At 54.0% G+C, this 25,166-nt stretch overlaps 3 protein-coding genes across 15 annotated transcripts; 1 reads left to right on the forward strand and 2 right to left on the reverse strand.

Annotated features, from left to right (window-relative positions):
- Window positions 1-2,899: 2,899 nt before the first annotated feature.
- IL11RA (interleukin 11 receptor subunit alpha) lies at window positions 2,900-12,305 on the reverse strand. Of its 10 annotated transcripts, XR_014247238.1 has the most exons (14): window positions 12,031-12,135; window positions 8,908-9,007; window positions 8,558-8,618; window positions 7,705-7,874; window positions 7,453-7,567; window positions 7,270-7,302; window positions 7,018-7,184; window positions 5,791-5,954; window positions 4,844-4,985; window positions 4,372-4,491; window positions 4,157-4,253; window positions 3,821-3,903; window positions 3,438-3,619; window positions 2,900-3,316 (listed from the first exon to the last, which is right to left on the reverse strand). XR_014247238.1 is itself a non-coding variant. In XM_082401214.1 (13 exons), the coding sequence occupies exons 2-13, from the start codon at window positions 9,005-9,007 to the stop codon at window positions 3,300-3,302; spliced, it is 1,269 nt and encodes a 422-aa protein (XP_082257340.1). In that variant the 5' UTR covers window positions 12,210-12,305; the 3' UTR covers window positions 2,900-3,299. The 10 variants fall into 10 exon arrangements, 9 of the variants coding, with proteins under 9 accessions (XP_082257340.1, XP_082257335.1, XP_082257341.1 ...); XM_082401214.1 differs by lacking the exons at window positions 3,438-3,619; window positions 12,031-12,135 and adding an exon at window positions 12,210-12,305; XM_082401209.1 differs by lacking the exon at window positions 3,438-3,619 and having other exon boundaries at window positions 12,031-12,134.
- Window positions 12,306-13,699: 1,394 nt separating this feature from the next.
- Window positions 13,700-17,056, reverse strand: GALT (galactose-1-phosphate uridylyltransferase). The gene is given in 12 exon segments (XM_082401242.1): window positions 13,700-13,832; window positions 13,834-13,889; window positions 14,157-14,311; window positions 14,632-14,715; window positions 14,818-14,950; window positions 15,235-15,357; window positions 15,510-15,566; window positions 15,718-15,847; window positions 15,972-16,020; window positions 16,111-16,186; window positions 16,443-16,612; window positions 16,912-17,056. Coding segments are annotated over 12 exon segments (1,080 nt in total). The 5' UTR covers window positions 16,937-17,056; the 3' UTR covers window positions 13,700-13,810.
- Window positions 17,057-22,376: 5,320 nt separating this feature from the next.
- Window positions 22,377-25,080, forward strand: SIGMAR1 (sigma non-opioid intracellular receptor 1). 4 transcript variants are annotated; one of them, XM_082401747.1, is made up of 4 exons: window positions 22,377-22,665; window positions 22,803-23,003; window positions 23,137-23,255; window positions 24,024-24,235. In XM_082401747.1, exons 1-3 carry the CDS (start codon window positions 22,515-22,517, stop codon window positions 23,235-23,237), a joined length of 453 nt encoding a protein of 150 aa, XP_082257873.1. In that variant the 5' UTR covers window positions 22,377-22,514; the 3' UTR covers window positions 23,238-23,255; window positions 24,024-24,235. The 4 variants fall into 4 exon arrangements, with proteins under 4 accessions (XP_082257873.1, XP_082257874.1, XP_082257872.1 ...); XM_082401748.1 differs by having other exon boundaries at window positions 22,378-22,665; window positions 23,137-23,229; window positions 24,154-25,080; XM_082401745.1 differs by having other exon boundaries at window positions 22,388-22,665; window positions 23,137-23,229; window positions 24,024-25,080.
- The last annotated feature ends 86 nt before the right edge of the window (window positions 25,081-25,166 follow it).

Below are 25,166 nucleotides of genomic sequence, written 5' to 3' on the forward strand. Positions count from 1 at the left end.
TGGGGTCAGAGCTAACTTCCAGTCTGGTGCTGACCCTGCCATAGCGGGTTGTAGCTGGGAAAAAGACTTGGCACTATCTTTGGAGAAGCCAAAGGGGAGAGACGGGTGCATACCTGGAAGAATTTGTTTCTTCCTTCCCAGGCCTCTGGATTGACTGGTCCAGGAAAGACTCCGAAGTGTGTGACAGCCAGCCAGCTGAAGATTTGTAACAAGATGATGGTGCCTCAGTGGGTGCACCCGAGCTCTGGGGTACAAGTCCAGACTGGAGGGTGGGTGAGAGACCCTAAGGCCTCTGGTACTAGAAATTCAAGATGAGTGACCTCTGGGTTGTGGCCACCTTCAAGAGTGGACCCAGGCTCTTGAGGCATTCCCTCACAATGTCTACATCGAGAACCCTGACAAAAGAGTACCGTGTCCAGCCCTGGGCCTACACCTCAGAATCCCTCAGGATACTCAGATTCCCTGAGTATCCATAAGACAAACTCCAGGGAAGGATCCCCCCACCCCAAGCCTTACCCTGGACAGGAGCGGGAGGAGAAGCTCGAGTCGTTCAGCCTGGGAGGGGGATTAGTCCCTACTCTCCGAGCTTATGGTCGCTCCTGATTGTTGCAGCCTGCCCTGCAGCAGAAAGATGCCCAGGGAGGTGTGAGTCCCTGTCCCAAGAGCAGGCCTGCCCCATAGAGGGTAGCTGGTGACAGAGCAGAAGGCTGCAGAAGGCACCCCTGCAACAACCAGATAAGGGCTGGATTACTGGGTGATGATCAGTTTATGTTTAAGATATAGAGCAGGACAGGAGGGTTCCAATCTCCAGACCAGGAGTGGGAAATTCTTCAGGGTGCCAGGGGCACTAAACTTAGCAGCTTGCCCCCACCCTAGGCTGTCCCCAGCTTCCTGGAAAGGACAGGAGAAGGAAGATGAGGAATAGTTTTGCATTGGGTGGGGAGGTGGGTGGCTAGGGGAAGAGGGGGTGAGGGCTGGATATAGGATTTAAAAAGAAGGGACAGGAAGGTAAAGGGAGGCTGGGGCTTTAGCAAGAGGATGGGATGCAGAGGGTGTAGGAGTTGGGGAGGGGGGGTTTCTTCCAGGCCCACAATAGAGAGAAACTGGCATTTGAATAGAACAAAGGAGAGGTAACTGAGCTCTTGAATCTGATGTCTCAGTAAGCCAGGGGCTGGAAACCCCAGGCCCCTGCTGGTAAGAGGCTGGCATGTCTGGGACAGGACTAGGCAAAAACAGGAACGTAAGGTTTCTTGGGTCTCTTACCTGTTGGACAGCAGCAACCTGGCACCAAAGAACTTTTATCTTCCCTCATCTGCCCTCCTTATCCACCCCATCCTTCCTCCCTATCCCATCTTCCTGGGGAAAGCAACCCACACCTCAGTATCTCCAAGGCAACCCATTACCACCAAAAAGGGCCTTCTCCCAGCTTCTCACTTTGAATGTGACTGGCCCAGGCAAGACTCCTCCTCAGTCAGAAGGGCCTGCTTTAGGGAGCCATTCCCATCAATTTTTCCTGATAAGACAAGCAGGCTAGGGCAGGAAGCGGGCAGGGGGAAATGAAGGCAAGTTGGTGCTGGCCTGCCATCTGCTCCCAGCCCACCCACAACTCCCCCGTCAGAATTTGGGTGTGCTAGTGTGACTGTGTGGTTGGACGATTGTGAAAACACAACCGTGTGGGAGTGGAACTTTGAGTAAAACTGGGACTGTATGATTCCATCCGGGGTTGTCTGACCATGTGAGGTTGATCGAGTGAGGTGTGACTGTGAATGTGTAACTATGAGTATGTGAGTGTGAATGTCCATCATTGGATGCCACTGTGGATCCTTGGCCGCCCTTACTCAGTTACTGTACCATCAGTCCCCACATGCACAACCCCCCTCCCCAGCTTCTCTGCCCAGGATTTAGGAGCCCATGGGAAATTACAGTCCTAAAAGAGGAAGGGGTCTGTGGCACAGGGGTCTCTGGTAATTAGGGCCCAGGAGTGTCACAGGATGAGCAATACATCTTCACCTGCCGCTGACTCACCTGGTGCCCCAGGTAAAAGGCACCCAGATAAAAGGTAGGGAAGGAGGTGGAGAAAGAAGGAAGTATCCAGGCTGAGCATCATGAAGGGGCCCTCACCCACCAGCAGCCTCCTGCTGCTACTGTTGCTAAGCCCAGACCCTGGAGGAGGTGAGTGTTTGGGGGTCTAGAAGGCCAGGGGTCTGGGTGAATGGGATGGAGGGAAAGGGGCCCAGGAAGCCCAGCCTCCAGCTGTCTGATGGAGCTTAGGGTCAGAAGCCCTCTGAACACATGGTCCTGTTGTCCCCTAGCATTGCCACTGGTACCCAGCACTACATCATGCTGTACTCAGTTCTACTGACAGCCACTCTCAAGCAAACTACTGAGGAATGTCATCCAAGTGGAATTTCAGGAAGCTGATGGGGACTGTCACCTCCAGGCCTTCCTGTGAGCTTTGACTCTGCCCCTGATTTGACCCCTGACTCTGACCTCAGTCCCAACCCCGATGCTGATCTCAACCCCACCCCAACTGCTAATTCTGATGCCAACTCGGGTTTTCATCTGGCCTTTGCCTCTAACCCCTGGGCCTTACCCTCATCTCCAAGCTATGACCATGGCTTTGGACCTTTCCTTTCCCAGGTTTCACCTGTCTTGACGCAGCGTCTGCATCCACCCCCAGAACCTCAGCCTGACTCGGTGGTTTGACTGCCAAGGGAAGAGGCTCCAGGGGACTCTGCCCAACTGAGTTTGGAGATGATAGGGAAAATGGGCCGGGGCCCCCAGTAGCCAAAATAATAAAGCAGCATCACCCAATAGTCTCTGACTGTGGTCTCCAAGTTCTGTGTATTCTCCTGTGAGTCCCAAATCTGGAGCTGTGAGACATGTCAACAAACAGAAGAACCTCCTCATTCTCTTTATTCACACCTTCACAACCCCCGCTAGGGGCAAGGCCAAGAGCCAAGGACCCACACACACTCCCCAGGTACCTATATACATACATGCAGAGAACACATGTTCCCTGCCTCACATACACTTGGACACACATGGACACAGACATACATATCTACACACATTCCTCAGGTGGACTTCCAACTCTGGGATGAAGTCAGAGGTCCAGGCACCTTTCAGCTGGCAAGTTGGGAACACAGAGTCTCATAGAAATGAGCTCCAAACAGAACTTCCAGCTGAGAACCCCCCTCCATGGGGATCTACTGTCCTGCCTGGGTTCCACCTGTCCGTCCATCCACACCAGCAAGACAGAGTTATAGATGGAATCAGCTGAAGCCTTCCAAGATCTTCTACAGGTTTGGGACTCCTAGAAGAAGGAGGAAAATCAAGGGAGATAGTAGGACTGGATCTTGTCCCAGATTCCCTGAGAATGAGGGAGGAGACCCAGCTCTCAGCCCAACACTCCAAAAATGAATAGGGGAGCCCACCTCTGTGTAAGCCCCAATACCCTGAAGATGAGGGAGTGGACCTAGCTCTGGGCCCAGGCACATCAAGAATAAGGCAGGGGATCCAGCTCTGATCCAGACATCCCAAGAATAAGGATGGATATCCAGCTCTGAGCCTAATACCCTGAAAATGAGGAGGGAGTCCATCTAGAAGCCCCAGTATCCTGCAAGAGACAGAAGAGACCCAACTCTGAGCCCGGGACTCAAGAACGAAAGGCCCATCCCTGAGTCCAGAAGTTACAAGAATGAGGAGACCCAACTCTGATTCCCAAAACCCTTATGACTAAGGCACCTGGCTCTTAATCCAGACACTCAAAATGAGGGCACACATCTCCAAGTCCAAACCTCCCAGAGGTCATACTCACCTGGAAGCTTGTCCACTGGAATCATCGGGGCCAAGAACCCAGACTTTTGGGGTCCATCCTTCTCATCTGGTCTCAACCTCAGCCTGGAGCACAAAAAGGAAGCTGTCTCCCTGACAATGTGGGGCATCTCAGTCTCTTCCAAAAAGGTTTGTTAGTAAAGGGTCAAGAGAGGAAAGGGTGAGAATCATGAAGTTGGGGGCGGGAGAAGGAGGAGGAATTGTTCCAGAATCAGACACGTTCAGTGCAAAGTCATGGGGGGTGGGAACGGGTGTGGTCTATGGGTATCAGAGCCCCTGTGTGGGATCAGAGGATGAGAGGCCAGTGGCAGTCACTTACCAGAGCCCCAGTGCCAGGGCCCCAGCCACCAGTCCCAGGAAAGAGAAGATTCCCAAAGATGCCAGCATAGCCACCTGCTCCAGGGCGTCTCTGTGGTCTGAGGGGGAGTGTCACGTACCAGCTGTGAGAGCAAGCCTGCCTGACCAAACTCGGTGCCCACTTCTCTCTGGGGCTTTCCCATCCTCTACCACCTTTGCCCATCTGCCCAAGCTCACCAAGTGGCCGCGGGTCTGGTAGGAGGGACGGTCTTGGGGGAGCAGGGCTATCCGCCTGAGGTTCTTCCTCTGGCTGCGCGTGTTGCTGGCCCCCAGCTGGTATCTCCTTCGGTAGGGGCCCTGGAGGGAGACGAGACCTGAGGAGAACTATCCACGCGGGGTCGGGGCGGAGGCCAGGGCCCGCCAGGCGCCAGGCGAGGCCAGGGCCAGGGTTGGACACAGGGGCGCCTCGGAGCCGGAGCTTGAAAGGGCAGAGCCAGCTTCTGGGGATGTAAGCAGGGGTGGAGGCTGAGAGGCGGAGGCTGAGGGGCGGGGTTTAATCTGGGGCAGGGTTTAAGCTAGGGCGGGGCTGCAGGAAGCTACAGGTGAAGCCTGGGGCCGCAATTGCCACGCCGCCCCCTAGCGCCGGCAGTTCCTCCGATAGATGCTGGGCAGCGGGGCCTCAGCCCTTTCCCTAGGCTCTGTCTCTCACCGGTGCTCGGAGTACCCCAGGCCTCGGGGCTCCAGGCGCTCCAGGTGCCTGCGTCCAGAAAGTCCCGGGCACTGACCCGCACGGCATGGGGCAGCCCAGCCACAGCGTCCGTGATCACCTCCTCCAATCCAGCCGGTTCCACCTGGCAGTGCAGATGGTTCGTCGGCACATTATCCAGGTTATAAGCACTGAGCCTACCTGACCCCAGACCCAGTCTGCAAAGAGCACCCCTTCCTCCCAGTCCTGTCCCTGTCAGCCTGATGCAGGCGTCTGGGCCTCACGTAGGGTGGCTGGTGGTGTCAGGTCTACACCTAGTGTTCAGAAGACAAAAGTGCACAGTGGTTTTGTAGACAGGCTGTGACTTCAAACTGCCTGGGTTCAAATCTTTGCTGTTACCACTTACTGAGTGACCTTGGACCTCTCTCTGTGCCTCAGTTTCTTCAGTTGTAAAATAGAGGTGAATACACCTAAACAAGATAATACATGTAAAATGTGTAGCACAGTGCCTGGCAGACAGACGGTGTTCAATAAATATTGGTTATTGTCTGAGGCAGCGGCTCCCCAGGCCTGATGCTGGCCAATCTTTGCCATCTCCAGATGTGGGAATTCACCTCTATCCACATCTGAGTATATGAGTGTTTGTATGAGGCTGTGCCTCTGGCTGAAAGGCACTCCTTTTCCTAGAAAAGTTATTTTTAAAAAATCACTGCTGTCTTCCCACAGATGGGCTGAGATCAGTTACAGCCCTGCAGGGCAGAGGCTCAGTCCCTCGGTCCCTGCTACAACCCCAGCACCCAGCACAAGGCCTGGCCCATGGAGAGTACTCTGTAGGGGAAGTCCACGGGGCATCAGTGACCTGCCAGATCTGGTCACGTAGAACACCCAGGAACATGAAACTAGAGACAGGACCCACAGCCCCAGATTGGGACGCACTCCAAGGGCCTCACCGTGGACCAGGCTGGATGCTGTGCTGGACGGTACTGCAGCCGGAACTTGAGCAGGAAGTGGGGCTGGCGGGGCCAGGAGGCAGGGTACGTCCAGCTGGCACGCAGGCGGCGAGGATAGCCAGGTACCGACTCTACCCGCAGCCCCTGGGGTGGGTCAGGGCGCACTGAGGGCAGTGGAGACACAAATTCAGGGCACAAGACAGGTACTCATCCCTTCCCCACCACCTCCCAAGGGAAGATGGGTGTGTGCCTAAAGGTCACTGAGGGGAGGCACTTCCAAGGAGGTTGGGGAAATCTTAAGCTTGATCATCCATTAGGCTCAGGACCTATCTGTCATCCCTATTATAAAGTAAGCTAAGATCTGAGGACAGATTTTTGAAATGTTTGTTGAGTGAGTTAAAGAGTGATTCTGGGACTTCCCTGGTGGCGCAGTGGTTAAGAATCCCCCTGCCAGTGCAAGGGACATGGGTTCGAGCCCTGGTCTGGGAAGATCCCACATGCCGCGGAGCAACTAAGCCCTTGCGCCACAACTACTGAGCCTGCGCTCTAGAGCCCGCGAACCATAACTACTGAGCCCGCGTGCTGCAACTACTGAAGCCCGTGCGCCTAGAGCCCGTGCTCCTCTACAAGAGAAGCCACCGCAATGAGAAGCCCACGCACCGCAACGGAAGAGTAGCCCCCGCTCGCCACAACTAGAGAAAGCCCGCGTGCAGCAGCGAAGACCCAATGCAGCCAAAAATCAATAAATAAAATAAATAAATTTAAAAAAAAAAAAGAGTGATTCTGCTTTCCATCCAAGGAAGATGAGTTGGCCCAAATTCCAGCCAGAGCTTTGGTGACCCCCTACCACACACAGATCAAGAGGAAGGAGAGGCCAGCAAGGGCTTCCATTGGGCAGGGAGGACATGAGATAGAACTGCCTTCAGCACAAGGCCTAGAAGCAGAGAGGCAGCACTGGGGCTAGGCAGCCAGGAAGGACTAGGAGGGAAGGGGGTAGTGGTAGCAGTCTCTAGAAGCTGATGTAACCCTGCCTCCTGGGCTCTGATCTCCTTGGGCTCTTAGTCTCCATGGGGGCCATCTGTGGGCCGAAATGGGTCTATGTTGGGAGGGAACTATGTGGGAGCTCAGGGGAGGAGGGTTCTGAATTTGGGGGGTACCTGTACTCTGGGGCCTATTTGGGGTCTCTGTGGTAGGGATTTGGGGAGAGCTCTAGGAGTGGGTACTCACAGATGCTCTGCAAGCTCACATCCAGCAGGCGTGTGCTGGCCCCCAGGGGGTTCACTTCAGTCACATTGATCCGGTACTGGCTCCAGAACTCTGCCCCATGGACTACACAGCGGGCAGCCCCTGGGGGGTCCTGTGGGCATGGCCAGGGCCCTGTGGATGGACTCATCCTAGGAGAGAGGATGTGGTCTTGAGCTTTGGAAATGCTCACTGTGAGACCCAGCTAGAGCCCCCAGCTTCCCCCTCATGTCTTACCTTTGGCCATCAGCTCCTGGTACCGTCTTCTTCCTGGCAGGGAGGAGGCCATCTGAGGTCAGGAAGGAAAGGAGGGTCCTCCTTCTCTCTCAGGCCTTCCTCAGGACCTCCTTACCTACCTCCCGTACCCATGTTTTGCTAAACACACAAACGTATAGGTATACACACCGATCATGCACACACCTGTAGGAGGTGAGGTAGCGGGTGGGTAAACCGCTAACCTGGCTGGCACTCCAAGTGCAGGAGAAGTTCTCATAGTCAGCTGCTCGGCAGGAGACAACAGGGCGGACTGGGGGGTCTAGAGGCAGAGGGTGCAGCTGGAGACTGAGAAGTCCCCAGCCCCTCCCCATCCCAGAGGGCTTACTCAGGGCCTGGATTCCCCCAGGAGCCCCATGTCTCATCATTGCTACCGCCAACACTCCCTCCCCAACTCACAGCCCAGCTGCAGGGTCACCATGCCCCCAAGTGCACCATCCAGGGTCCGGCAGATATAGGTGCCCTCGTCAGTGCTTTCTGCCCGGGCCAGGACCAGTTCGTGCCCTAGACCAGAGTCAGGTCCCTGGAGCAGCCTTGTCTCCCCGTCCCGAAACCAGGACACCGGGGCCCTGGGGGTGAGATGAGGTGATGACAGATAGAGGGAAGATTTAAACTATGAGTCAGACCATGTCACAGCTCTCCATTGGCTTCTCACTGTGCTTGCAGTAAAGCTCAAACTCCTTTTGCTGGCTTCCAAAGCCCCTGGTGATCTAGCCCTTGCCTTCCTTTCCTTCTTCATCACCTTCCTGTCTCCCCCTCCCCCACTGCACTCCAGTCAGGTTGTGCTTCTTTCGATTCAAGAGTGTGGAGCTCACTCCCACCTCAGGGCTTTGCACTAGCAGTTCTCTCTGTCAGGAATGCTTGCTTATACCCCAACCTTCAGAAATCAGCTTCAATGTCACCTCCTCAGAGAGGCCTTCCCTTATTACCAATAAAAAGTGATCGCTCACTTATCCTCTTCCACCTGACTCGCTTTTGATTTTCTGCCCTGCAGGTATTACTACCTGGCATCTTGCCTGGCTTGTGCACTGCTATATCCCAGGGCCTAGAATAGACCAGGCACTTAGCAGGTGCTCAATACATGTTGGTTGAATGTTCTGTTGAATAAGGATGGTTTGAGGGTTAGGACAGACAGAGAGGTGAGGATTACAGATACAAGGGGCAAGGATGGGAGGGGTGTGAGGACTGGGCAAGGTCAAGAAATGGGTCATGAAAGGGTCCTGTCAGCCCAGCAGGCTGGTGGAGCACTTACCCAGCAGTCACTCCAGGGCAACACAGCGTCATGGCCCTGCCAGGCTGCCCATACTGGACCCCTGTTGAAGGCACTTCTGAGCAGAGGCTCTTCCTTTCCCTCTCTCCCACCCCACCCCACACTTTGTGAGAGTGAAAGGATAAGGGGTGGACTTTTAAGACCTGAGTGGGGTCATGGGGTCAAAACATCATGTTATAATCTGGAGACAGAGGTCAGAGAGCAGGGTAGAGAGATGTTGCCAGATTGGATGTCAGGGGTTGGGAGGATCACAGGTTAGGCATGAGAAGGGGCCATGGTGATGGTGGCAAGTCACAGGTCAGAGTTGGGTCATAGAGCAGAGTTTTTCTCACCTGGGGGGCCCCAGGCCTGGGGGCAGGGACAGGAGGCAGACACCAGGGCTGTAGCCACGGCCACCAGGACCCTGCTCAGCCCTGAGCAGCTGCTGCTCATCTGTGGGGAGAGAGGCAAGGTCAGCGATCCCCCATTCCCAAGATGAGAGGCTAAAGCCTGCCTCCTCCTCTTCCAGACTGGGGCCTTCTCGGAGGAAACCAGGTGCCCAGTGGGGTAAGGACATCAGACATCACTGGGGGCTCTGATGTAAGGTCCCCTTTCCACCATACGCCCAGCGCTGTGTGTGAGTGCACACACACGCACGCACACACACCCTCACACCCCCCTTCTCAGTCATGGGCTTAGAGCCCAGAACAAAAGCTGGAGGCAACAGACTGTGCCAGCACCGCCCCCCGCACCACCCTTGGCACCCACCCCTGGCACCAAGTGTTGGCACCAGCTCAGTCACTCCCATTAACTCCTCCAATCCAGCTGTTGGGAATTCCGTGTCCATCCCACCTGGCCCAGGGATAGTCGTTGCCTCTGACTGACCTGAGGCAGCCCTCATCACCCTGGGGTGGGACTGTCATGGTGGGTCTGAGCCCACCCGGTACCCCTGCCATGAGGCCTAGCCCTGCTCTGGCTACCAAGCCTCCTCTCGCCTGGGCCTGGCTCCTTGTTCTGGGCCGCTCATCTGGGCCTGACTCTGGAATCTTGCTGGTCTTGAGCCTGCGAGGCCGGATGGGGCTAGGGTGCAGGCTGAGGCTGCGGAGTTAAGCAGATCCAGATGCCCTGACTGCTGCCAGAGGCTGGGGGCGGGCGAGGAGCCAGAAGATGGAGACAGGGTGGCGGGACGGGAGAGGAGGCTGAGAGAAGCTGGTAGCCTGCAGGAACAGGAGGCTGGGGTTGGGGCCACAGGACAAAGAGATGCTCAGAGATCAGGACTGGGAGGCGGTGAGAGCTCAACAAGGTGAGGGCTGGGCTGGGGCAGCAGGGTCTCAGAAAGGCCAAAAAGGTAACCAACCATGTGTGTATGGGGGACGGAGGTGCTAGGAGAGAGGGAATCCTGGATGGGAGAAAGCAGGATGAGGAAGGCAGTGGGGAAGAGGGAATGGGGGCAGGAGAAGGGGCGGATGGGGAAAGGGCCCTGGGCAAGGGCTCCAGAAGAGGGAGAGCCCAAATCCCTCCCAGGTAGAGCTGAGCAGGGACCTCCGCGTGTCTGTGTGTCTGTCCAAGTGTGTCTAGTGGCTCACCCCAGCCCCCCGGCCGCATTTACCGTGCTCAGCCCCGCCCTACCTCGATGATTCCAGTGGTTGAGTGTCCATGGCCTCCAGGACTTCCTCCCACCAGCTACAGCACCCGTCTCCGCTCTACTCAGTTCTGGGACCCCAGAATCGTCCCCTCCTTCCCCTTCCCTGCCCCCGCCCCTCTGGGCCATGGAGCTCAACCGTCCCTAGCCAGGCCCCCTCCTCTCTCCTTTCTCCTCCCTCCTACTCTCCCACCCCCTCCCACCCAAGGCCCTGGGAAGGGAAGAGGCCTCCCCCTAGTCTGGAAAGGAAGCCACAGGCACAGCCAGGCACAGCCAGGCACAGCAAGAGGGAAAGGAGAGCTGCTGTGTCCCTGTCAGCAAGAGGTTCCTGTGTTTTCACACAGCAGAACACAGGCACATTCACGCGTGGACTCCCCAGGCACAGTCAACAAAGACACTCCCTTGAACACACGTGGACACAGTCAAATCAAAAAGCAGACACATACTCATGCTCCCACTCTTTTCACTCCCCAGCAAGGCACAGCTGTCTGTGTTTTAAGGGGGAGAGGGCCCCATGTTGGGGGATATAAAGAAAAGCCAAAGAGTCCAGTTTCCCCCTCCCCTGGACGTTCCAGGCATTTCTCACCTCCCCCTCTACTCTTCAGGCCCCAGCACCAGGAAATGCCTTTGGTCCCTTGGTGCCAGATACACAAGACCCACACTTACCCTCAGACACACACTCTCAGACACAGCCACTCACAGTTACACCGATACACTCAGACATCCTCACTCAGACTCAGACACTTAAACATTTACACATACCCAGACACACACACAGACACACATCTCCCTCTTCCTTGCACAGCCACACACACACACTTAGCACTCCGCCCCTGGGATGGGGGGTCACAGCACTCTCTAAAAGCAACTCCTCTTCACAGTGTAAGCCCTCTCTTCCAGGGAGCTCTTAGCACGGCAGATCCCCCATCTCATCACCATTTCAGGCCCCCAGGTAGCCAAAGAGACAAAGGTGAACAGGGGAGTCAGGCACAGGGGCACAGAGAGAGACAGAGATGCAGAGAACATGAGAGGCAGGACTAAAAAGCAGATACACAGAGATACCTGGGGAGACGAAAGTGTGAAGACACAGAGAGCACTAGCCCTAGGAAGACAGTAGTAGAGAGAGAAAAAGAAATATAAGGAAACTGAGTCAGACAGGGAGACAGAAGATAAGAAGCAGTGGACCAGTGACAAGGATTCTCAAGCACTAAAAGAAGGAGGGAGAGCCAAGTGTGCTGGGGATGGTCTGCTTACCCTGGCCACTAAGTAGAGAGGTCAGTCCCATTGGCTACTGAAGTGGGTCCCCAAAATGCAAACCCAGCTCCACTCCTCCACAGTCTAACAGTTAGGACACAGGACACACGCCGAGTGCAAGTCTCATTCTTCCTCTGCCATGCTGAAGTCACACACTGGCACACACAAACCCAGCCATCCACTCTCACACTGGCAGACACAGTCTCAAACTCCGCAGAAACCTTCCCAAAACACATTCCCTGATGTGGTCACAGGCCCTCTCACACACACACAAACGCACGACCCGGTCTCTGCCCCCAAACTGCACACTGACACACACACACAGCCACATGCAGACTCAGCCACAGCACAGTGACACCCGCAATCACACTAGCTGACAGTCTCACCAAGCGACACTTGCGAAGTTTCGCACACTGACAGCGTCACACACAGCCTTGCAGTCTCTCTCTCACACACACACACACACACACGCACTGACAGTCCGTCAGTCACTCCGGGCCCTTCAAATCCCACACCCCCAGGCCCCGCCCTCTCCTGGCAAGGCTCCCTCGAGTTCACCCGCGGCCCCATCAGGCCTCACCTTCTGCGGCCGCCGCCGCCAGCGCCCTCCGCCCTCGCCCTCTGCCCCGGCCTCTACTCCCTGCCGCCCTGGGGCCCCGCCGTGGGGCGACTCCGCCCAGGCACCAATGGAAGGAGAGGGGTGAAATAGGGGGGCTCGACCCATTGGAGCCTCCAACTGCCAATCACCTCCACACCCACCTCTGCCGGACACTTCCTGTCCCGTCCGGGACTGAGGAGGCTGCCGGGGACCGAGTCTGGAGCCGGGTTTCTGGGTCCCGGCCTGAAAGCCTCTCCTCCTGGGACAGCAGGACCAGAGCTCTCAGGCCCCTCCCCGTCCACCCCCCAGCTGTCCTCAAACAAAGCCTCAAGTTCAGTGGCTTAGGAGCTACTGGGCAGGTGACCAGAGAAGCTGAAGGTGCCCCTGACTGCAGATAAGGAAGGAGGTGGACTGGTTGTAAGGCAGTGGGTCTCAAACGTCGCTGGACACTGTGGTTTTGAAACTGTCAAGCCACACTCCAATTAAATCAGTACTGTTTAAAACTCCCCAGATGATTCCAAAATGCAGGCAAATAAAAGGTGTAGGATCAGGTGTGTGTGTGTGTGTGTGTGTGTGTGTGTGTGTGTAGCTATGTATGTCACCCATCCAGGGTTCCACTCCCCAGCCAATGGGGGCTCAAGGGAAATGTGTACCACATTTGTCTGAGCTTCTTCCAAACCAGGGTAACACTCCTAGTTGACCCTTCCCCTCCAGGGTCTCTAGGAAGAAAGAATCCTGGACCGGAAGGCAGGCAGCCACGGTTCTCCTGGGTCAGATCATCACTGTCCAGCCTTGTGTGATTTCCCCTCCCAGAGACTCAATTCCCTTGAGAAGAATGGAGACAAAAAGTGTTCTGGCCATTCCCGCATTACTCGCAAGCTCCTGTCCTCACCTAAAAGTTTGGAGGACCCTAGGTGGCATCATGTCTCCTGGGTTGTATGACTTTTTATTCCCACAGTTACAGTCTTGCCAGGGAAACAGCTCCAGAGGGGAGGGGGTAGACCCAGGGTCACTCCAAAAACCATCCCCTCCTACCATGGCCCTGAGGCTCCTAACTCTGGCATCCCCTTCCCTGCCAGAGCTGTCTTCTGCCCTGTGCGATGATCGGGGCACAGGGGCAACAGATGTGTACAGAGCCTGTGCATACACGCTGCACGTGGGAGTCTGGAAAGGCCAAGGACACAAAGCCACGTACACGTTCCCTACCCACCCCTTCAGCCTCTGTGGGCTGGAGCAGAGCCAAGCTGCAGCCACTCACAAAGCCAGGGTTCTGGCCAGGAGCCCAGGGTCTGGCCACTGACCAATGGGACAAGGATCCTGTTCACCCACTCCGACCAAACCTTCAGTCCCAGGCTTGGTGAGCTGATACCCTAGGGATGGTAGTAAAGGGGGCTCTGGCCTTCCCAAAGCCTCAGCCAAAGACAAGAACAAAGGATTCTAAAACCATTTTAAACTGGGACGCCTTTGTTACTCTAGGAGTAAAAGCCAGACATGACACTGAGTATTAATTTTGTTCAGAGATTTGGGGCAAAGAGGTGGGGAGGTTGTGCCCTTAAGTTTTTGCACATCTGTCGGCAAAGAAAAGTTGTGGCTGGAGCTACGCCTTCGGCCTTTAACCCCAGACCCCCAAGGATCAGAGTTCACACTCCTCTGGCGTTAGAATATGTGATTAAAGTTTGAGAAGCACAGTTTTATTGATCCCACATCTGCCCAAACCCTAGGCCCTAGTTCCCTCAGGCAGAAGGCCCTGTGGTCAGTGTGGTCAGGCGATGGCTGCTGTCTCCGTCCTTCTGCCCCAGGCGGTAATGAACCTCAGGAAGTGCCCTTAGTCTCTCTGCAGCCTGGGAGGGGGAAAGGGGATAATCAGAGAGGGTAAGGGCTGCCCAGAATGGTGAGTGCTAGGAGACACTAGACACTGGGGGGGAGCGTGTGGGGTGGGGAGGCTGGTGAGAACGACCACTGGAATAGCCAGAGGATGAAGGAGTCAGCTCCTGAGTCCCTAGGAATACCCAGGTCGTGGGGCTTCTCAGGGTCAAGATTGTTGGGATCCCTTGAGGAAATAGGAGAGAAAAGGGGACCCGAGGACCCAGGGTGCTCCAAGTCCAGACCTGCTCAGGGGTGAGGTCCCTCTGGGCCTGGGCAAGCATTTCATAGCCAACCATGAATTTCCGGACTGTGGCAGAGCGCAGGAGTGGAGGATAATAATGAGCATGTAGCTGCCAGTGGTCCCAATTGGCTCCAGCCTCTGATCCCATGGGAGCCCCTGGCGGGAAGAAGGCAGAGATAGTTGGGAAGGGTCCTTTCTTAGTTCTTCAGCCTAGCTCTTACCCCCAGACCACAGCAGGTACCTGAAAACTACATCTTCCAGCATTCCCTGCCAGAGAGGAGACAAGGCATTGGAAAGTCCACTGGGAGACATAGTTTCACCACGTCCGCTTCTCTACCCTCAGTGCCAGCATCCCTGCTCTGAACACTTCCCCAGCAAGTGTTCCAAGGCCTGCTGGGAGTTGCAGTCCACTAAGCTGGGACCCAGGAGCCCAGAAATGGTGTTGGGGATAGATATGGGTACTCAAAAAGCCTCACCATGCCAGCCCATGGAGTAGGGAAAGGATGTCTCAAATAGGTTGTCATACTTGGTCAAGAGCTTCTTCATGATGGAGGCTAGATCTGGAATCAGAGCCTGACTCTCAGTCTGGGGCCCAGATGCTGGCCCCACCAGAACCATCCCCATCCAAAGCCTGGCCCCAGGGTCCCAGCTGGGAGACTCACCGTCACGCTCAGCCGGGGTCAGCTCAGGCAGCCGCCGCACATGCCGACGGGGCAGCAGTAGTGTCTGGAAGGGCCACACTGCCCAGAAGGGGACCAGCACTAACCAGTGCTCACTGGCTAGGACCAGACGGTCCTAGGCCGACCAAATGGAGATGAGGTCATCAAGGTGGGTGTGAGGGGGGTCAGCAAATAGGCAAGGGAAGGAGAAGAAAAAATGTACCCAGAAACCGATGGTTTCTCACCACTCCACCACTACCACCCTAGTCTAAGCCATCATCACCTTTCCTTTAGCTTATTGCTATGTCCTCCTAGCAAGTCTCTCTGCTACTTCCCTTCTACCCTCCTCCTTCACACACCTCTCCTTTTTGGGGTGAGGTTACGGGCTTCTTGGGGACACAAGATCCAGCTTTCTCCCACCTTCCTGAGCAACTCTTGGCGGCCGTACTCCATTAGCAGGGGCTCTCCATGCTGACTCTGATAGGCCCGCTGAGATCGCTCCTCACGCTGGGCAACATCTGGCAGGAAACTGCTGGCCCACACCTGTCAAGGGGGAGGAGAAGAGCAGACAGATCCTTCACCTCCAAGCCTCCACATCACTAGCATACTTCCTCTGTTTTCCCTTACTCCAGTTCCCCACCCCACATTGTCTTGGACTCAGCCCAGATATCCACTGAAGCCCCTGACACACATACCTGGCAGTGGGGATGGGGGTTGGAACAGCCCATCATGGCTCCTTTGTTTTCAAAGATCTATGAAGTAGGGGTAGGGAGCTTTATAGCCAAAAGGACAGCAAGTCAACCCCTCCGAACCACAACCTGTGGAAATAAAAATGCCACTTCCCAAAACCAAACTGCACCACCCCCTCCCTGCCCATCTAGGGGAGAAGGCGACCTCACAGACCTGCACCCAAGGGTACTGGGCACCCAGCTCCTCTGTGACTGAGGCCCATGCATCAATGACAGCTCGGATCTCGGGGACTGACATGAGTGGCAGTGTCACATCCGACCAGGGGTGGAAGCACATAACCTTACTAGGTGGTGAAGGAGGGAGAAATGACAGAGATATAGGGCTCATTGTGCTGGGGGCAGGGCCCAACCCCAGTGCTCAGTCCAGGCCCCGGGCTGAAGGGTGTAAGAGTGGAAATTCATAGTTACCAAACTCCTCGGGCAGCCTCTGCTTGGAAAAGGGGGTGATCACTGGGTCCTAAGGTAAAGGGGTATCACTCTCTGCAACAGAAGTCTCCCAACAAGGTCCAGCCTCTTTTCTCCCCAACAGCAGCTAGATCCAAGTTACCTGGACTAGGGGCATCAGGCTGCAGAGCTGGGAAGTCATTGTCAAACAGGAAGGTGCCTTCATAGTGGGGATTCACCTACAGAGAAGTATGGGCTAGAAGCATTTGCTGGCCCATACCACCAGTCATCTGATGGGCTTCAAGGTTACAAGGCGGGAAGAAGTCCACTCTGAGGTCAGAAAGATTTGGTGGGATATGACCCAGAGGTCCACTCCCCTGTGGGGTGCGGGGCTAGGGTCCACTCCCCTGTAGGGCGAAGAGAAGGTCTAAGGGCAGTGGATGGGGAACTACTCCCCCCGGGCCCAGCCTGCAGAGGTAGGATCTAAAGACTTACCTCTCCATTGGCCCGTGTGGCCCCCGGACACAGAGGGTTGTGGGGGTCATGGCGGGGTACTGTCGTCAGAAGCGGGGGTTCTACCTGCCCCTGCCAGGGCCGCTTCATGCGGTGCGCTGACACCAGCACCCACTCATCTTGTAGCGGGTTGTAGCGGATATGCTGATGCTCTGGGGGCAGACCGTCAAGATCAGTCACAAAGCCCTACGCCCCTTTCTCCCCTGGGTCTCACCCACCAGCAGGCCCAAGCTCGGATGCACCCTCTTGTCCCCACCCTACTCAGGAGCTAAGGGCCAGAGCTTGGGCGTTCCCAGCGCCAATCAGCCTGCAGCCCCAACACCGGCGTGTCCTTTCGCCGCGCGTGCCTGGACGGGTGGGCGCGCCGACCTGCGAGCAGGGACGACAACTTCCTAAGGAAGGGGAGGGCTCAGCTTCGCGTCCTAGCGAGTCCCGGCCGCCCTGCGGTTACCGCTCGCCCGGAAGGTTGTGGCCATGGCGTCCGCCTCCGACGCCGCTCAGGACACGCTCCGCTGCGCGACAGGAGGCCACCGGGTGGAGAAACCTTCGGGAACTTCTGCCTGCTCACCTCGCCCCCACCTCCTAGTCGGCCCGGCCTCGCCCCGCCCTCTCTGATTGGACAACCGCCAGCACGTGACTGCCTGAGGGCCCGCCCGGCCACCTGGGGGCGGAGTTCAGGACTGCCTACAACTACAGGGGGCGACTTTGATGATCCCACTTTAGGGCCAAAGACACTAACTACCCTGGAAGAACCTCTGAAAGCTGCTTACTACAGATCCCTCGGCTCTAGGATGCTTACAAGAGTTATTTGCTGCCTTAAAGTCATTCATCTGGTCATTCATTCAGCAAATATTTACCTACTGAGTATCTACCACCACATGCCAGGCCCCTAGGCTCCACATGGCGCAAAGGGATGGCCCTGGGTGCACGAGTCAGGCATAGTCTCAGCCCTCCCAGAGCTTACATTCTAGGGTAAGTCAGGGTATAACCCTGGATCCACAGTCACCTCACTCACCTGCTTGGTGGCTCTGGCAGAGGAAAGGCAAGGGTGGGGGTGAGGGGCTGTGGGGCTTGATCTGCTTCAGCTAAACCTTGGCTTTAGGTACTGTCTGGAGGAGTGGGTACCTCACTGTAACCATGCCCTGGCCCCACCAGGCAGCAGAAACGGGTTTGGGAAAAAAGGGCTAAGTAATCATATTCTCTCTCTCTCATATGCACACACACAAAAAGCACAAGAAGTGGTCAGGGTCAGAGGGCTATAAGAAATCTGAAAATGTGGGGAGGACAGGACTATCAGTAGCTCCAACCACCATCTGGGTGGGGTCAGGGGTGTTTCCTTTGCACACCCCTGTCCCTTCTCCAGCTTTTCCTTGGATCAAACCAGTTGGCTAACACTAGGATAAACTTCAAATTAATTCCTCCCCTGACACTTTATAGAACCATCTAAATATTGTCTGAACCTCCTCCCCATTTCACAGTGGAGAACCGAGGCCTCAAGATCACCCAGAGGATAAGTGGCCAAGCTGAGATTTGAACCCAAGTTTCCAAGCTCTTCCTGATGCTTTGAAATGCCTCTGAGACTTCAGTGAGTTTTTGTTTGTTTTTTGGCCATGCTGTGTGCAGGATCTCAGTTCCCTGACCAGGGACTGAACCTGTGTCATAGCAGTGAGAACCCAGGATCCTAACCACTAGGCCACCAGGAAAGTCCCTCAGTGAGCCTTAAGATAGAAACCTAGTGAGCTAGGAGCTGGGCAGTAGCAGTGAGGCCCCTTCCCCCAAACCAGGCCAGGACAAGCCAGGTGTTTTGCTGAGCTCAGATGTAAAAACTGGGTCATAGGTCATTTACCTTATCTCTGCCCCAGGGGCCTCAGACTGGAATCTAAAGAGGCCACTAGGTAGAGGGCAGGGAGCAGGAGCTGAGAAACCAGAGTTTTACATGTCCCACTGGCTGCACGTGTAATAGGGAGGGAAGGGGGATAAAAGATACACTTTTTGTGGAAAGGGAATTTTGCCTTGCTCTTCCAGTAAACAACAAATTTTGCTACAGCATCAGCCACTGCAGCTGCCCCAACAACGGCGCCCTGGGGGGAATTCAGGATGGAGAAAACCAGGAAGCATTATCAGCTTTTTTTTTTTTTTAACTATTTGCTTATTTATTTTTGTTAATACTTTTTTTTCTTTTCTTTTTTCTTTTTTGGCCGTGCTGTGCGGCATGCGGGATCCTAATCCCCCAACCGGGGATCCACCCTGCGCCCCCTGCATTGGAAGTGTGGAGTCTTAACCACTGGACCGCCAGGGAAGTCCCAGCATTATGTGCTTTGGTTACTGGTTTCTGTCTGACTTACTTCACTTAGTATGATAATCTCTAGGTCCATCCATATTGCTGCAAATGGCATTCTTTCATTCTTTTTTATGGCTGAGTAATATTCCATTGTATATATGTACCACATCTTCTTTATCCATTCATCTGTCGATGGACATTTAGGTTGCTTCCATGTCCTGGCAATTGTAAATAGTGCGCTGCAATGAACATAGTGGTACATGTATCTTTTTGAATTATGGTTTTCTCAGGGTATATGCCAGTAGTGGGATTGCTGGGTCATGTGGTAGTTCTATTTTTAGTTTTTTAAGGAACCTCCATACTGTCCTCCATAGTGGCTGTATCAATTTACATTCCCACCAGCAGTGCAGGAGGGTTCCCTTTTCTCCACACCCTCTCTAGCGTTTATTGTTTGTAGATTTTTTGATGATGGCCGTTCTGACTGGTGTGAGGTGATACCTCACTGTGGTTTTGATTTGCATTTCTCTAATAATTAGCCTTTCTCTTTTTTAAAACGGTGTGTCCTTATCTTTGACAAAGGAGGCAAGAATATACAGTGGAGAAAAGACAGCCTCTTCAATAAGTGGAGCTGGGAAAACTGGACAGCTACACGTAAAATAATGAAATTAGAACACTCCCTAACACCATACACAAAAATAAACTCAGAATGGATTAAAGACCTAAATGTAAGGCCAGACAGTATAAAACTCTTAGAGGAAAACATAGGCAGAACACTCTTTGACATAAATCACAGCAAGATCTCTTTTGATCCACCTCCTAGAGAAATGGAAATAAAATCAAAAATAAACAAATGGGACCTAATGAAACTCAAAAGCTTTTGCACAGCAAAGGAAACCATAAACAAGACCAAAAGACAACCCTCAGAATGGGAGAAAATATTTGCAAACAAAGCAACTGACAAAGGATTAATCTCCAAAATATACAAGCAGCTCATGCAGCTCAATATCAAAAAAACAAGCAACCCAATCCAAAAATGGGCAGAAGACCTAAATAGACATTTCTCCAAGGAAGACATATAGATTGCCAACAAACACATGAAAAGATGCTCAACATCACTGATCATTAGAGAAATGCAAATCAAAACCACAATGAGGTATCTCCTCACACCAGTCAGAACGGCCATCATCAAAAAATCTACAAACAATAAACGCTGGAGAGGGTGTGGAGAAAAGGGAACCCTCCTGCACTGCTGGTGGGAATGTAAATTGATACAGCCACTATGGAGAACAGGATGGAGGTTCCTTAAAAAACTAAAAATAGAACTACCACATGACCCAGCAATCCCACTACTGGGCATATACCCTGAGAAAACCATAATTCAAAAAGATACATGTACCACTATGTTCATTGCAGCGCACTATTTACAATTGCCAGGACATGGAAGCAATCTAAATGTCCATTGACAGATGAATGGATAAAGAAGATGTGGCGCATATATACAATGGAATATTACTGAGCTATAAAAAGAAACGAAACTGAGTTATTTTTAGTGAGGTGGATGGACCTTGAGTCTGTCATACAGAGTGTAAGTCAGAAAGAGAAAAACAAATACCGTATGCTAACACATATATGGAATCTAAAAAAGCTGGGATGAAGTGAGAGAGTGGCATGGACATATATACACTACCAAATGTAAAATGGATGGCTAGTGGGAAGCTGCTGCATAGCACAGGGAGATCAGCTCAATGTTTTGTGATGACCTAGAAGGGTGGGATAGGGAGGATGGCAGGGAGGCTCAAGAGGGAGGGGATATGGGGATATATGTATACTTATAGCTGATTCACTTTGTTGTGCAACAGAAACTAACACAACATTGTAAAGCAATTATACTCTAATAAAGATATTTAAAAAAAAGAAAAATACAAAACAGTACAAAATAAATAAATAAAACAAAACAAAAATAAAACAGTGTGTGCTGGAGAAGATTTCTGAAAGACCAGGTAGGGGAGCTGCAGACCTAGACAGTCCCAGAGGACTCTGTCTGAAACAAGGGGGCAGAGACCAGATTTGCTAGTCCCTGCTACGCAGGGTTCTTAAAAAATGGTCAACTCAGGAGTGTCACAGAAGCCAGAGCCAATACAAAAACATGTTCCCTCAATCCTGCATTTTCCTCTAAATAATTCCTTTTTTATCATTCCCTTCTTGGTCAAATTTCTCAAAAATTAGTTCATCTTCCCAGCCTCTACTCTTACCCGCACAGTACACTATAACATGTCTTTTGCCCTGTAGTAGTCAGGGTAAATAATCTTAGCTGCTGTAACAAACAACCTCCAAACTCAGTGGCTTAGTACCATAGTCCATTGTGGGAGAGAGGGAGAGCTCTGTCCCATGCAGCATTCGGAATTCTCCACTACTTAATTGTATGTAACTATATTAGATAAGACAAGAAAGAAAGTGTCAAGAATTTCACAAAAGATTTTAGGAGCCAGACCTGGAAATGGCATATGTCATTTCTGCCTTGGCCAGAACACAATCACATGGCCTCACCTAACTACAAAGTAGACTGGCTGCCCAAGAGCAAAAGGAATGGATTTGTGAATGTATAGCATAATCTCTGCTACATGCCCATACTGAGAAACCCAATGACCATTTCCAGTCATTTCATAGGACCACTCAATTATATTTGACTGTGTTGACCATTCCATCACTCTCATGTGTGAGACTACACTCTTCCAGTTCTCTTCTGCTTTATGTTTTATTGATATAACTAACACATATGACACCACATGCCAGACACTAATTGCTTTGTAAATATTAACTCATTTAGTCTTCATCACAATGAAGGTATGTACTTTTATTCATCCCATTTTACAGATGAGAAAACTGAGTCACAAAGAGTTTAAGTAACTTGCCCAAGATCACACAACCAGTAGGTGGCAGGAGCCAGGCTTTTAACACAGTCAGTCCTGTCCAGAGTGTCTTTCTTATCACTGCACTATGCTGCCTCTTTTTTCTTGTTTCTTTTCTGCTTCTCTTCCTTTTTCACTCCCCCCGCCCGATCCCCGCCGCCACCGATAACCTTCAGTTGGCTTACAAGGCCCTCCTCTCATATTTTGTACTTCAGAATAAAGAATGAATTGTTGGCCCCCAGAAGACCCGACGCTGTGTCTCTCCTTGGTGCCTTTGCTCTTGGAGTAGGTCTCACTGGCTCACTGGAATGCCCTTCCCATCGCTCTTAAAGACACTGCTCAGGTGTCACCGCCTCCAAAAGCCGTCCATAACGTTCCCAAGTAGAAGAGCCTCCTTCCCACCTTCTGTGCTAGCAAAGGCGGGCCTTAACCATCACAAGTCCGGAAGGCTCTGCTTCTGGGCTCGCCTGCTTCACCAGTCAGTGAGCCCAGGCGGGCCAGTCCATTCTGGGTCTCACCGCCATCCCCGCAACCCCAAGTAGAACCGCGCTAGGCGAGAGCATGCCTAGAGACAAACCCCAACGCCTGCAGCTAGGAGGGCTTGGCCCCGCCCCCTTGCCTGACGCGCGCGGCGCCGCCCGGCCCTTCGGCGCACCCGGCTCCCCGCTCCCCGAGAGATAATGGTTCGACCCGAGAGGCGGTGCCCCGGTGCCCTGGCAGTTCCGATTGGCCAGGGCGAGCCGTACCACGGCGCTGGCGGGGGAACGGGTCGTGGACGGCGCGCCAGAGACACGGAGGCAGTGAGGGTCACAGCCTCAGGTCCCAGCTCTCTCTGCGCTGCGCTGGGCCAGTCCGCCCGCTGCGATGCAGTGGGCCGTGGGCCGGCGGTGGGCGTGGGCCGCCCTGCTCCTGGCGGCCGCCGCTGTGCTGGCCCAGGTGGTCTGGCTCTGGCTGGGCACTCAGAGCTTCGTCTTCCAGCATGAAGAGATCGCGCAGCTGGCTCGGCAGTACGCCGGTGAGGCGGCGGGTGAGCGGGCGGGTGGAAGGCAGGGGGCTGGAGAGGGCCGGGCGTAGCTGGAGGTTCTGGGGGCACCGTTCCCCAGTTCGTGACCGATGCTGGCCCTGACTTGGTTGTTCCTCTGCCCCCGCCAGGGCTGGACCACGAGCTGGCCTTCTCTCGGCTGATCGTGGAGCTGCGGCGCCTGCACCCAGGCCACGTGCTGCCCGACGAGGAGCTGCAGTGGGTGTTTGTGAACGCGGGAGGTTGGATGGGCGCCATGTGCCTTCTGCACGCCTCCCTGTCCGAGTACGTGCTGCTCTTCGGCACCGCCCTGGGCTCTAGCGGCCACTCGGGTCAGTGCTGGCGGCGGGCCGGACTGGGAGGCTGGGGCTGTACAAGGGCCCATGCCCTCCTTCCTGATGTTCGGCCAGGCCATCGAGTGGTGCGGATACCCTGATATTCAGTGTCCGTTTGATTGTCCCTCAGGGCGCTATTGGGCTGAGATCTCGGATACCATCATCTCTGGCACCTTCCACCAGTGGAGAGAGGGCACTACCAAAAGTGAGGTCTTCTACCCAGGTGGGTAAGGTGGCTCTGTTAGAGAGGTGGGTCTCTTCATTCTTGGGTGCCTATAGTTGGGGGAAGGAGGCATGGCATGGAAAAGGGGTGCGTTGAGGGGCCCTCCTCCTAGTTTCTTTGCCCTCTAGTTAAGCCACAGGTGGTTGCTTGAGGCAGGATTCAGGGTCTCCGTTGCCTTCCTCTGTCAAATGGAAACAAAACATAACAGCTTCCTGTTAACCACGTCTGATTTTAATCATCCAGTATTCCAGCAGTTATTGGGGAGACAGTTGGGTAATCAGAAATGCTCTCATGCCCCCAAAGACAAGGCAGATAGTTGTCTTCCCTCTTGTGTATAATGAAACATTTGGATTTCTAAGTAAGTTTGAGGTTGAATGTTACAAGCATGGCAGGCACTGTAACTGAACAGCTATATTTCTCAGAAAGCCTAGCAAGTCTTATATTCATCTCTCTCTGTCTAACAGGCCCAGCCCAAGTTTAGCTAAACTTCTGCTTGTCATGAGTGAGGCTTGGGAATGCAGACTTCCATGACTCCCAAACAATGGTGCAGGGCCAGGTGAGGCTTCCCCCAAGAGAGGACATGAGTCAGGTGATGCCACAGAGCAAAGTTTTTAAGAGTGGCCACCTTAGCCTCTTACCCTTGCAGATGGGCAGCCAGGCCAGTGAGGTAAGGCTTTTTCTTTCCTGAAGCTCCCTCTCCATTCCCTACCCCTAGACAGCCCGCAGGCCAGGGAGGTGGTGGCAATGGGAGGGCAGGGCCAGGCTCTTCATGTGGGTGCTCTCTGTCCCCCCAGGGGAGACAGTGGTGCACGGGCCTGGTGAGGCAACGGCCGTGGAGTGGGGGCCAAACACATGGATGGTGGAGTACGGCCGGGGTGTCATCCCATCTACCCTGGCCTTCGCGCTGGCTGACACAATCTTCAGCACCCAGGACTTCCTCACCCTCTTCTATACTCTTCAAGCCTATGCCCGGGGCCTCCGGCTTGAACTCACCACCTACCTCTTTGGCCAGGATGCCTGACCAGCCAGGCCTGAAGGAGGACCTGTGGATGGACAGGAGCGGGCAGGCCTGCACACATCCACCTGCTGGAGCCCACGTGAAAAGACATGGACATACTCACAACATGCAGATACTGAGTTCCTGGTGTATGAGCAGGGACACACATGCATACAACTAAACATAGTCATGGGAACACATGGGACACACATTCAGATACTGAATCCTGTGTGTACGGCAGCATTACGCATTCACACCCATGCAGAGAGGGAGCCCCACGTATATACCAAAGGGGCCAGTCATGTTCGAACACATATCCCACAAGCTCGACTCACTAACTCAGGCCTTTCCAGAGCTTCTCTGCCCCTAGTCAGGGCTCTGGAGTTAAGGATGGGGGTGGCTATTACAAACTGCCTGGGTCTGACCCTTCAACCCAGCAGCCATTGGGAGGGAGCCTGTGGAGGCTCCCTTCACCTGCAGCTATGATGCCCTTCCCCTTCATCTCCTTGTCCTCACCATATGCCTTACCCCATTCTGTTCCCCTGCTATGCAAGTACCCTCATGGCCTGTCCCCACCCTCGCAACCAAGTTAGCTGGAGAACCAGAAGACTGTGGCACATGCTGAGGTCATACCTCCCTCCAGGGTATAATGGGGAGGCTGGCCTCAGCTGAGGGCCCACTGCTGGGGTGAGGACCTAGACAGGTGGGCCCAGGTCCAAGGGGTTGCCCCTGGCCTAGAGAAAGCCTTTTCTGCACGCACACACACAGACACTTTTCACAGCTTCCAGACTCTGCCTTTGCTGCATTCTCTGTCCATCTATCTGTGTCTGTCAATAAAGACCTGTCGAACAGTTTCATTTCTTTTCGTGTCTGAGCAGCAGGAGAACCTCTAACTCCTGGGGGCCTCAGGAAGGCCTCTCCCTTGCTGTGTGATTCAGTT

Source organism: Balaenoptera borealis (assembly GCF_965194805.1).
Source record: "Balaenoptera borealis genome assembly, chromosome: 8".
NCBI lineage: Eukaryota > Metazoa > Chordata > Mammalia > Artiodactyla > Balaenopteridae > Balaenoptera > Balaenoptera borealis.